At 37.3% G+C, this 13,542-nt stretch overlaps 1 protein-coding gene across 4 annotated transcripts in view; it reads right to left on the minus strand.

Annotated features, from left to right (window-relative positions):
• FBXW11 (F-box and WD repeat domain containing 11) overlaps window positions 1-13,542 on the minus strand; it is a 74,636-nt gene that overhangs the window by 51,547 nt on the left and 9,547 nt on the right. For 2 of the 4 annotated variants that reach the window (XM_037396922.1, XM_037396921.1), the window contains one exon: window positions 5,931-6,032. The exons of the other annotated variants lie outside the window; for them this stretch is intronic. In XM_037396922.1, the coding sequence (XP_037252819.1) occupies window positions 5,931-5,981 (51 nt within the window). In that variant the 5' untranslated portion in view covers window positions 5,982-6,032. The remainder of the gene's footprint in view (window positions 1-5,930; window positions 6,033-13,542) is intronic. 4 annotated transcript variants of the gene reach the window in all.

Below are 13,542 nucleotides of genomic sequence, written 5' to 3' on the forward strand. Positions count from 1 at the left end.
GAGGGGCAAGCACAAATATTTCAGGTCTTTGAGAGAACATTCTGTTCCCTTAAAGAAAAGGAATCAAATATCCATTTCTTTTTAATGGACCTGTTGGACTGCTTCCAAAAAGAAATGGTAACAGCGCCACTGTTTTGAGGCAAAAAACCAGACAACATGTCAACGAAGTATTTGTAAATTACTTCAAACCTAACAGAAGAAGCAAAGCAGTTGTCTGGCTATGACAACTCATTTTAACAGCTGCATAGAAGAATAACATTTTCAAAAGGATGCAGACTACACACAGCGACAGGCTATTCATCATTTCCCGACTTGTGATTTCATGCACCATAAGAAAAGGTTTTAGCAGAATGCATCTACTGCGCTCATTGTCATTTTAATACAGAATCTGTACTGTGAAAAAAGGATGATGAAGTTTTCATGTCAATGAATCAGAATTCTTAGTTTTCAAATACAATTTTTTCCAACTATAGTTTCCATTGTTGTACTTCCTTCTGGTATGCAAATAGAAATATCAACCAACAGAAGCTCAAAGTTAGTAAAGAATAACAAATAGAAGCTTAAGAAAGTTAATGCTAAATTGTATCTTATCAATAAATAGAAAGATAAACTTCCTTCTCTGTGCCTCAGCCCAGATGTGACAGCACTGAGATTCCTCACCACTAACAAATCATTTCCTTTGCAGGGAATGCTATTGTAAGAAATAAATATTAAAAACTTAATGCACTAGAACTCCACTTGCCACTGGCAAATAATAAGTTCTTCTGAATGGTAATAAATTATGAATTAGCCAATGTAAAAGGCTTTTAAGACCACGTTTTTGTGAAGATAGCTTCCAGTTATGGAGAGTAAATCAATACACTCCTGTCTTAATCTACAAGCAGGAATGATACTGGCAGGAACCAAGTCAATGTCACCTTCCTGCTGCTTGTCCATCACCGGGACATGTGGTGTAAGAATGAAAATGCAGATCAAGGAAAACCTATAGAGCTGGGCATCCCACCGGGCAGAAGTCAAGAATAAAGGACAGGCAAAGTGAAGTGCACTATCACAAGCCTACAGACCGCTGAGCAAACGGGCTAGGAGGAGGCAGCATAGCTTCAACTGAGAAAGCCACTGCGTGAATTGTAAGATCTGGCCTCTGCTTCTCACGCTGGAAGCTCTGTAAGTGAGAAGTTCATTGTTCCTCCAGCAAACCAGCGCTCTGTTAAGCTTCCAAGCTACATACCCTACGTGTGAACATAAAAGGAAGAGCAGGACAAACATTTAAGAGCTACATACAATTAAGCTGAAAATTTTAAGGACAAGTAAATGGGAAGATGTAGGAAAAAAAATCCCACGACATATTGGGGAGGTCTAAATAAGCAAGAAAAAAATAAGCAGAATTTTAAAGAGGGATAAAACTATCTCTTAAAAAAAAAAAAGGTCAAGGAAAAGTGTGACTGAATAGAGGGAAGAAAGTTAGTCAAGTAGTATTTGGTTACTAGCTTAATTTCATTACACTGAACTAATAATTTATTCCCCAAGTGTTATTTCATCACACCATACATTATGCAATCATTCAAAGCAATGTTTGAGCACTTATCTTCTGTTGCTTAATGATTAGCCTTCAATTCACACTGGGGATGTTTAATTACAGAACTGAGAACACTGGACATTTCTCCTTGTGTGACAGCACTGTTGGAGCCATCTCTCAAATCAGTATGACAAAATACATTTGAAACCACTGCAATGCTTCACGAGGATGAAGCTATGGAAGGTGATGTATCCATATGGTTACATTACACAACTAATTACAGAACCAGTTTCTCTAAACACCTAAATAAGAGACCAGTATGCTTTTAATTTTGCAGTCAAATCCATATCAAAGAGGATGAAAAACAGTAGCTATCTGAATCCAGGTGTGTTCATAATGGTAAACTCTTTGGTACAAAAGCATTATTGAAGATAATTAAGTAGGTAAAAAAGGTCTCAGTCTGTAGTAGTTTCAAGTACTATGAACGGGCATTTAACTTATGCTTTTCAGTACAATAATAACAAGTGATAAGTGTCAAGGACTTTATTTCCAAATAATATTAATTACACTGAAAATCAGAATAGATGATAGCAAACATCAAGTACCACAAATGGGAACAAATATTTTTTAATAATTTCTCTTCTCCATTTGCTAACAGCTCACAGAATGCAGAAAGTAAAAACTTCTCCAGTAAACTACAGGAACTATGAAGATATTTTACTGTGTGAGAAAAAGCACAGACTGGTTTTGGAGAATTGGAACACTACCTCCAATCCACTGGCACCATAGGATATTTGCTTAAATGTTACAGCTTGATTTTAAAAAAAGCCTAGTCAGGTTTTCTGATTGCTAATAGCATTATGGAAAGGCAAGAGTAAACCTAACCTCTGCTTTCTTCTTTTAGACTGATGGTAGATTACTCTCGAAGCCTAAATGTTTGATGAAGTACCAAGACTAAGAGCTTTCTGAAGAAATTCTACAAGGCTCCAAATTTAAGACTAGAGATTTTTCCCCTCTTTCTGGTCACATACAACACGCACAGTTAACAGATACAACTGCCAGATAACTTCTGTGAATCACCACAGGGCTTCTATATTTCCCTTAAACATCCTTTCTTAAACATCCTATCAATCATCATTACACTAATCGAATGTGTGCTAAAAACGAAGACCTTCTGGTGTAAATGCCCCACCTGTTTTTACACAGGGGCTTACAGCTCAGGAAACAATGAAGGGCAAGTCATGGTACCAAAAATAAAAAATGGGAAAGGCAGCTGGTGCCACTTTCACTTCCAAGTTCCCCTTTGGGCATCACTGAGTCACCAGCCTGAAAGGAGAACCTTACTTATTTTAAATAATAAAAAAAAAAAAAAAACACCACCCAAAAAAAAAACCCACACCCTCCCACAGATGCTTCTAAAAGATTCAAAACCTCTTACACCTGGTTGCAGTTCTACAATAACCACTTAAAAAAACAACACTAAAAGCACCTTTATTTTGGAATAAAATTTAAATGAACAAGGTGCTCTCCACACCTCATCAAGCAGCACCCCCCCACAGGTATCTGCTTAGGACAGTTAAACCTCTTATTCTCTAAACAACCCACCAGGAGGGCGACAGCCAGCAGAAAAGCACAAGCAGCCCTGCAACACAGAGGGGCCAAACACCCTGGTGAAATCCCTTCTCAGTCACTCCTGGAGTACAACTGCCTGGATTGTTACTTTCCACACACCGAGCTCCCCACAGCTTCAGAGCAATCCCACCAGCTTGACCACCACGGTTGCCCTTGCAGTGAGGTACTTTATTACTAAAATTTGTTAACCCTGTTACCTGTTATTATATAGTTAAAAATGTTCTGGGATTGTTAAAATTCCTACAGGTACAGGGAGCAAAAAGCCTACACAAACTAACTAGTACTTCAAATGTGGTCTTTGTGAAAGCTGACAGATCTGTAACAATTCCTGAAAACAACATAGGGTTGAGAAATCTCTCAAAGTGACGCATCCTGACATCACAGCTACATTAGCTATGGTTTTTAATTATACATGACACCACATCTGTGTGGTAACAGGTTTCCAAAAATCTTGTGTATAAAGCAGAACATTCATGAACACGCTGCTTTGTATTTTATGCTGTAATCAATATTATCAACAGAATTTTGCCATGCAATGCACTCTGCATCGATTAACCTACCATGCTGGTCTGAGCTTTCACTTGTTCCATTTACAGTTAAACTACTATGCACCTACTGACAGATACTGTAACAGAAAGAAAAAACAGTGTTCATAACAAAAGGCTTTATTATTTCAATAGAATACATAGATTTTTCTCTTCGAAATACTGTTTCCTCTGTTGGGGAAAGAACCACTTCATTTGCTGTGATGTGCTAACTGATGAGAAATTTCCAAAGAGCTCATTTTAAGAAACTTGGGGCAGTCAAAGTTCTCAGATTCATCATCAAGGAGTCCCTGCAATTCTCAAACCAGGTATTTGCAGAAACGCATGCCTTGCTTGCAGTAGGGAACCTGAGCTTGTTATGGAGCCCCACAGCCTGAAATTCCCTGTGTGTGGCTCCAGCAGCTAGCCCTCCCCAAGGCTGGCAGGCCATGAAATCAAGATCTACATCTACCACTTAAAAGGCAGTTATTAACAGAAAAACTGCTCCTGTCCTGAAATAGTTCTCAAACTGTTCAATACAGTTAGACATAAGTCACAAATTCAAAAGTTGGGTAGAGAAGGTAAAAAAAATTAAGCAATAAAGTACGGACTGCAGCCCTAGATCTGCACTGAAGAACAGCCTCATAACAGCACACTTGAAATTCACATCCCTCACAGGGTTCATTAATAAGCCTTGAAATGATTACTGGCCCATCCCACAAGACTCTATCCAACCTAGTCCCAACATCACTGTCCATCTTTAAAGCAACTATGATACCTTGCTGAAACATTCAGAGATGGTCTTTGGACACTCACAAGTTAAGTCCCAGGAGAAAAAAAAAATTCAGAATTCCCACTGAAAAAAGTTTTATTTTCCTTTTCCAGTGAGGGGGCGAATGCTGAGGATCAGGGAAAGAGAGCAGGAAAATCTTATACTAGAAGTAGCTTGTAAATATTCCCAAGGCAGACACCAAACCTCCATGACTTTGCCCTATCACGACTATAAGCATCTACTATAACCATTATTTGGCCATGAGGCAATGCCAATTACTATAAAACTGTATTATCCATCTATACATTTATCTTGGTCATGGGTTCTTTTCCCCATTGAATAGTATTTCAAGATTGGAAACACAAAGCATTCAAACAGAATAACATGTTTGTATGTGAACAGAAATTTTGAAGAAATTTTTAATTCTGAAAGTCAAAATTTGCTGGAACTCAAGTGGCCACATTTTGCAGGCAAGAGCTTTCTTAAGGCAAGACATTCATGTTTTCTGAGTGTCTGAACCCAAACGGACTGACAGCAAACAAAACTCAATTTGTTTAAGTTTTCATTCAGAAAATCAGTTTAAGTATTCAGTTTGCACATGTGAAAGACTGAACCACTAAATAATGCTATTGTGTTATAAAAGACACTAATATTAAAGAATAGTTATGTTGTACTAAAATTGTTACATGCAGAAACACCTTAGGAAGTGCCACAGTTACAACACGTTCTGTATTTTCCTTCCAAACTGAATATCCTGAGAGTTCAAAATTGTTAACCGGTATCAAAATCTCCTTTTTTAACGTTATAAGTCCCTCCCAAACCAGTGAAGAAACAGCAGCAATTCCCCCCTCTATAAATTACGCAGGCTCAGCTTCAACAGCTTACTAGAAGAAAAACAAGAGAGAACTTGACATTTAGTGCTCTTCTATGCAGAGTAAGCCCCCCATCCCTTGTTCTTCCATTTTTAACAGTTAAGAAGCTAAGTTGGCAGAGTAACCCAAAGAGCTCCAGGACTCCATGCTAACTATTCTGCATTCAAACATGCGCAACAACTGTAATGTAAGGCTATAATCAGAATGATGCTTAGCAGAAAATAAAAAGTTTATCCTTTCTAAATTAAATCACACAAATATTACAGGCTAGTCAGTTCATTGCAATTAAGAGAAATGGCAAAGCTCATTATGTTATTTTTTAAATTAAATGAGAAAGCAAAATGTAGCAGGCAACATGCACAACTATGCTACTTATATCACAACTTCAGTAAACAGGCAATAAAACACAAAAGCTCACCACCCCCCGCAAGAGCCTACTGTACAGAAAGCCCTCTTATGATTCACTCCTACAATGCAGTTAAGTAGAAGATTTCAGAAAAGGATGCACAAAAAACATTTAGCAGACTTAACAATTTGATTAAACAGAGTCCTGAGAGTTTAACACAGTTCAACAGCATACGCATAACATTTACAACAAGAAAGAAGAAAGGCACCTGGAGACATCTGACACTGGGCATGCTCTGCAGGCATCTCAGTGCGCACATGCTCTCTACCAGGTTGGAGCAGCCTAGCCACAAAGACCTTGGCACAGAACACTGCAGGGTGACAAAAAGGAAGGAAGAGAAGAAGCAGTTAGATGCCACAACAAATCACTCAAGGCAGGCAACTCATTAGTATGTTAACGTGGGTACTTATCTATGTTATTTCTACATTAGTCACAAGGTTAGCAGCCAAGGGTAAAATAACAACTGAAGATCCTTTTCAGAAAATAAGCCATCCCTCCATCCTATCAAGGATAACGAGCTGATTTTCCTCCATTTGCAACCGCCTGGCACTTTCCATGCCCAGCTGAACATTTTAACTTACTACCAGTAGTATTAGAGTTGTTACAGTTTGGGTCCACCTGTTCAGCAATGCATCCACAGGCTGCTACCGCCTGAAGTTCTGCTGCACCGGGGAAGATGCCTTACTCAGCAATCTGGCCTGGCAGTAATTGCTTGTGAGGTTTTCACCTTCGTGGTCACCCTTGGGGAGCAGAAGTGCAGGAGCTTTGAAACATTAGGGTGGCAAGTCTTTAGAATACAACCTGGCGGAGCCTCAGTAATTAAGGTTTGGCACCCCGAATTGTCTCAGCTTTCTCTATTTGTGCTTAATATGTCAACAGCAAAACCGACATTAACTTCTGATGTTACGGTCTATGTACTGAGATACTGACAACCAAAAAATGTAAGCATTTTAAAGAGGAACAACACCTAGCTAAGGCCAAACTGCAAGACCAAGTTCTGCTTAGTCAAGATGCACAGTATCCTGATTCAACAGGTTATGGGTAAAATGTTTGTATTACCAGTCAAGGGTATCCTAAAGCCAAATTATACCCTAACTCCATTTATTGCTCACAGCACCAACCAAGCCTAACTACCAGACTCCACATAGCTGACACTAGGAGTTAGGAAAAGTTTGGAAGTCTTTTTTGTTTCTTTTCTGAAGCTGAAGAAATTTGATGCAGACTACCCAAACCTTTTATAGCTCCATAATATTACTTCACAGTTCCTTTTAAGGACAGAATAGTACATACACTACATAACCATGAGATCAAGTTAGGGAAAAGGATTCAATTTCTCATTATCAAGCAGTGCACAAACCCAGCTCTAAAATTTGGCACCAACTTAGCTTTCAGAATCTTTCACACAGACTTCCAATTTAGTTATAAAACACACCAAATCTTTAAAAGAAAAATCCCACACAGACCAAAGTTGAAAGTGGAATAACCAGAGGTGAAGACTCAGGGAAAGTGGTTTGTGCCAGTAAGGAGGGGAAGGGGGGAGCCACAGCAACTGAAGAGGTTAAAAACTATTTTTTTCATTTTATATCTTATGAACAGAAGAAAGCCTAATATTTTCATCTCCATGCTAGGGAGAGAAATTAAAGCAAAAACAAGACAAGCATGACCCTAGCAACACCAAGACATACTGGAATTCTGAGTCCTCTTATCCAGCAGGAAGTTTGCCATTCCATATGGATGTTCTGTACTACACACTCGTCATGTGATGAGTGGGTGCATATACCTTATGTACAGATATAAAAATAAACATATTTATGTTATATTGTATTATTCTTCCTTCAATATCAAAATAAATCAGTTTTCTATTATTAAAATTTTCTTAAAGTTTAGAGAACTGATTTTTTATTTAGCTATCAAGTAGTTAATCCAGTATATCTAGAATCACTTTGCAATAATTTACGTTGACATGTCCTCACACAAACACTTGAAATTTAGTTCCCAGAATCGTTCTAAAATAGTCAACCAGTGACATCAGGGGAACTACCTTAATTCCAACAAGCCACCAAAAAGAAGATTTTTGTATTTTTAAAGAAAGGCAGGATGCACTATTCAAACCCACTGATCACAACACTGAATATGGAAGATCTTATACAGACCGCTTACAGCTCTGCTTCAAAAAAGCATAGGGAATTCAAGAAAACTCCTTTCTAATCAGTTTTGTTATTTAATCCTACGTGGCACAACACCTGAATGGTGTCTCCGCAACACTGAACCATCGAAGTTCAGAGCATGACTGCAGGTATTTATTAAAGCCCAAATATTTTTTTGCATTTTTAACTATACAGACCTGTTAAAATTTTTAATTCTGCTCACGTGACTCAGTAAAAGTCACTGATCAAGAAACACAACAAACTCCTCTCCTAAGATTTTTCAGATAATGTATAAAACATTCCGTATAACATATATAATGAATCTACACCTACAGGAGCCTGCAAATTATAAGCTAAAAATCACAAGTTTAGGTTATTAGACTGTTTTCTTTCAAGAACTACTCCAACTAAATAAGCTGAATTCTAAGCACTTAAAGAGAAATATGGGTAACTTGAGAAGAATTTTTTAATTTAGTTCAAAATACATTAGACACAGAGGCCATTTCCATGCCAAGTTTAAGACACACAAAAACGTTTTCACAGTATTACAGAACCCAGAATAAAGGATTTGTAAAAATCACTGGACACTTAGCTGTAGCAATGATATTGCACAACACTACAAATTAAATATTGCATTCTACTTCACACTGAAACAGGAATGTGCAAATATTTGTGTGCTTCGTTGACATGTTATTTCTTGACCCTGCTTGCATAGGAACCATCAAATAAAAGTGTAATAGCGTACTAAAGATTTAATTCTTGCATAACAAGAGCCTGAACTTAGGCCTTCCTTCACTTTCCATTTGCCTTTCATCAGGATCCCAGGGCGATACAGCACTATTTAATAAAGTTTGGGAAAGGGAAAATGACACTGGCCAGTCGGTCTAATATTAAATGCACACATAAACCAGCGTCAATCCCACCAGCAGACAACAGAACCATACAGGTAAAGATAAGACCAATCAAAACTTAAATTTTAAGGAACAAACTAATTTACAATGCAGAGTTTTAACCTACTCAAGATAGCTGCATGTTCCTCTGAACACCCTACTTGCAGGGAAGAGCAAGCAGGTAAAAGAGGGGCTTTACAGCTTCAGGACAAGGAGCGAATGATGCTAAAGAATAAAAGACAAACAGAGAAACCCTCACCCTGCTCTTTTAGCTGCCTTATGTTTAGAAAGATTAATACATTAATTTTATTATTCTAGGATTTTATTTTAATTCTATGCAAAAAGAACTGCTTTGGTAGTCCAGCCTCAGGAATTAAATTTCAAGATATCGATTTCAATGTTCAATCTCAAATTTAAGAAACCTATGCAAATGCTTGCATTTGCGTTCACAGCTATAAATTCTCAGTAGTTTCATAAAAAAAGGAATATGCTTCCATGTCTTTAAACCTCAGATGCTAAGAACTTCTTATATTAAAGGACACAGCAGTGTTTTTCCAATAACTAACTTTGTAGGTGGTAACTTTTAGGATAGAAGGACCAAAAAACCCAAAAAAGCCCAAACAAAAAACTAACTCCAAAACCCCACCAGCCCCTGAACAATCCGAAGTTTTCATTCACTTGGGACTTCTCATAGGTGTAAAGCACTGCTATTTTGTTAACACACTGTAAAATGTCCAGAAACCTTCATTTCAGTGCCTCCGAAATTCAGAGTTACATCACACAGAAATCCTCATGCTTTCTTACCCCTTAAAAAAAAAAAAATAATACCCATTTATCCGATAAAGCCCACTGAAATGCTCAAGAAATTAATATGGACTATCACCTGTGTTCCTGGTGGACCAAATACATACAGCTTTGATACCCAGAAACAGAAATCCTGCAATGTCAAAATTAAGAACGCCAGCATTTACATAACCAAGCCTTATTGCTGGAAGTTTTATAAAGTATTAAAATTATGACCTTGTAATTTTTCACTGCATTCATTTTATTTATTCAAGATAATGTAAGGAATCAAAATTTATTGGTATGTTTACAGTTTGGCAAATTCTGCTCTTAAGGCAAAAGTATGCTTGCTTTTGAAAATCAGTCTCTTGACAGAGTCCAAAAAAGATTGGCAAGGGGAGATATTTTGTAGTTTCGAAGAAGAATACAGTAAAATGAAGGGGCTAATTTATTCCATTTTTTTCAAGGAGCATGACTAATTATATTAATTCACTCCTCCTGCACCAACTTCTTTCTTATGCAGTTTATTACAAAACAAAATTGAACATAACCTAACAAATCATCCAAGTCTACAAATTCTAAAGTCTGAAATACTTTTCCCAATTTTCTTGTGAGAACAAACCAGCTCCTCAGTAAGGTTAGTTCACGTTCTGGATGTCCACAGGGCTACACAGAGATTTGGACTGGCAAATAAAGGTACAACCAAAAACTTCAACCTTTACTCTGAATTCTCTTCAGGTTTTTAGCTACAAGAAACTCACATGCTAGTCAACACTGGTAACTTAGGGTTTAGTTTACTTCGATTTAGTTCTGGACCAACAGAACTGGTATTTCTTTATTTCCATTAACACCTAAAATTGATAGATTCATGGGGTAACTGCTGTTACTTAAAACCCTCTCTATGGCTGGGACCAACAGACATTCCCCTGTAACTCAGATTTAATGCTGTGAAAAGGGGTATTCTGAAAAGCAGACTTAGGGGCAGTATGACTGTTTATGAAAGCTATATGCTCCCAAGTCAAATTTAATATCAAGCTCAGATCTTAGTTTCTCAAACATCACCATTAATCACAACAAGATATTAAAATAAATATAAAGCAGTTACACTGTTCAAAGGCCTTCAGTATTATTTTACACTTGGCAATGAATAGTTGCCAACTACTCAAACTCCATCCCCTTTTGCTAGCTGGGATATCATCCAGATCTTACCTGGTGTTTTTACCTTAAGTGATTTATTCAATATAGCGACAAGCAGAGCAGTGATGAACCCACTAGATATCAGAAGTAGTCTGAATATTCGCAAGAGGTGGAAAAGTAAAAATTTCAAAGTATACTCTTAAGCGTGAACACTTAATCAGAAATAAAGTGTGGGGGCATGCACGTAACACAAATACGCGTGTTCCACAAGTGACAGCCTGGCTTGGCACGGTAACACATTGACTGTGCTGCACATTTTGGTACAACCTTTAAGATCTTTGCTGAGGTACTCAAAAACAAAGAAACAATTAACATCAGACCAATAGTAGTACTTTGTATTGTTCCTGTTCTCACTTCAAAACCAAGTTGTCCCTTGAGAGGTGCAGTGTATTCACATGCTTCATACAAGTTTGTTGGAACCGGTGCCATCACATCACTACCTTTTTTCCACGTCCAAAATGCAATCTCACATCCAGTCCTGAGTGTCTGATTTGGAAGGCTGTTTAAGTACTATTCATGTAACATATTTCCAAAATCCATGAAGTTTTACCTATGCATTCCAGTGTTCTACTTTGATTTAAGAATGGCCACATTCTCAGGTCAAGAAAGTTGTCTTAGATGCAATTTACTCTCACATTGCTGTCCTTTGATGAACTACAAATGCAAATGTCAATTTCTCAAAAATAAGCATCCACAGGACACCAAACTCATTTTAACTTGTGAAGTGGTTTTGATTATTCATTTATTGCTATCAGATCACTCTAAAAGAATAGGTTACCAATAGCTAAGTTGCACTTCCGTTAAAAAAAAAAAAAAAACATTTACCTAAACAATTGCCATTCAACATAAAAATCACTCCATGTTACAACCTTCCAATAGCCATTCAAGATCTGCACATAAGCTTCTTGCATTTGAGGAAAAATTCTAAGTGAGGATTCAGGAAATTTTAAGCAAGGCAAGGGTAAAATAATTTATCAGATAAATTCTCCTCATTACCACACCGTTCTTCTAGATAGGACAATGAATTCACAGAAGGGTGATCGATAACGCAGTCTCACTCTGCTCCTGAAGATCAAAGTATGCGTTTGCTACAACAAAATGAATGCTACAAAAGGAATATGAGTTCAGCGGAGAAAAGATTAAATGCTTTCTTTGAATATAAAACAATCTTACTCCATTATAATTTATTAATTGGGATAAGACTCATGAAATGCTCTAGATTGTTTTCAGGAAGATACAAAGGACTAGGAAAAAAATCCTAATACATTTACATAAGTCAGTGTTAATGAAGTAATTTTTTCCGAAACACACAGTATTTAGATTAGCCCTTGCTTCCTTTATGTACATACACCCCAATTCCCACAGTTTCAAGACTCCAGAACTATGATAGTCCTTTCTGCATTAACATATCCTATGTTACATTAAAAAGGCCATTTCAAAATAAAAATGGCTTTCCTATGCTCACACAGTAGGAACTAAGGTGTTACGGACATCTACAGACAGCAGCACACCTGCTCGTAGTAAATCGTAACTGGGGGGGAAAAAAGAGAAATGCTGAAAAGAGACTTAGCACTCCCTATTGAAATAGTAGAAAATAAGTTAAACAGACGTCTAAGTTTCAGTCACATTCTAAGATGTTAAAAGTTGTCTTAGACTCTTTTCTGTATTTTCAAGGGTGAGGCCTAACACAATCTAAAAATAATATTAACCCCATCTAAAAATCTAGCATAGACAAGGCAGCGTGCACCTTAACTTTATGAGTTTAAATGCATATGAAGACTGGTCTCAGCACACAACAAAAAGCTAGCTTCGCATTCAGGGTTTGTACATCAAATGCTGCAGAGGAATATTTACGTAGCCTTTGATAGCTGACTTACATCTGACTTTTAGAAATATAAGATTCAAAACCTTGGCAAGAACTAAGCCTCCAATCTGCATACACTTGCACTCCAGTTCAACTTAGTTTTAATACCGTCTTTGATAGGACTGTTCCAGGTTTCAAGAAGTTAAGCAATATCACGTATCATAATATCAGTGATCTTAATCACCAGGAGCACACATTTATGCTTCCTCTTCCCGCCCCCCATGTACTTTAAATTATTTCCGCTTTTCAGTTTCCATCATTAAAGATGCCAAGTTCACTTCTGCCTCCCCATTCTCTTATTTTAGAAAAAGGCACAGCCTGAACGGCAAATATTCCACAGGAAGATGTTGTTTTGCAGTGTTAACTCCAAGGGGGGGCTGATGAGCACGTGGGACAAATTCAATTTGGTATTGGATGAGACTGCAAGAAATGTGTCAGACTAAGGTTAATGAGCATTTCCATTAGATTTGCCCTTTGGTGGGTTTTTTTAAGAATTATGCTAAAAAAGCATGCCCAAGACTTCTCCACCCTAACCAAATAAAACTCAAGTACTCAAAAAAATCAAACCAGGAACCAACAGTACCCTGTACACAAACAATTTATTATATGTACTCAATTAAATTCAAGTATAATTTTTGCACAAAATACCATGCTAGCAAAACAAAGACAGCTAAAACAATACATAAGATCTACAGCACTTTCTTCTACAGTAAATATTGAGGCCTTAACATTCACTTTAATAGCTGTCTACAAAAGAGAACACTCAAGCAGCTTAGTGTTATTGCTATTAATATCAAAAGAAATGGAGGTATACTGCTTTGTACTAACTTTAGAAATAAGTTGCCAAGTTCCTTAAAGCACTAACTTACAATAAAGCTGGGCATTAGGAGAGAAGTGCAGGTCTCCCGTTCACACCAGGTATTTAACTCACATTACTGT

Source organism: Falco rusticolus, chromosome 8 (assembly GCF_015220075.1).
Source record: "Falco rusticolus isolate bFalRus1 chromosome 8, bFalRus1.pri, whole genome shotgun sequence".
Classification (NCBI taxonomy): domain Eukaryota; kingdom Metazoa; phylum Chordata; class Aves; order Falconiformes; family Falconidae; genus Falco; species Falco rusticolus.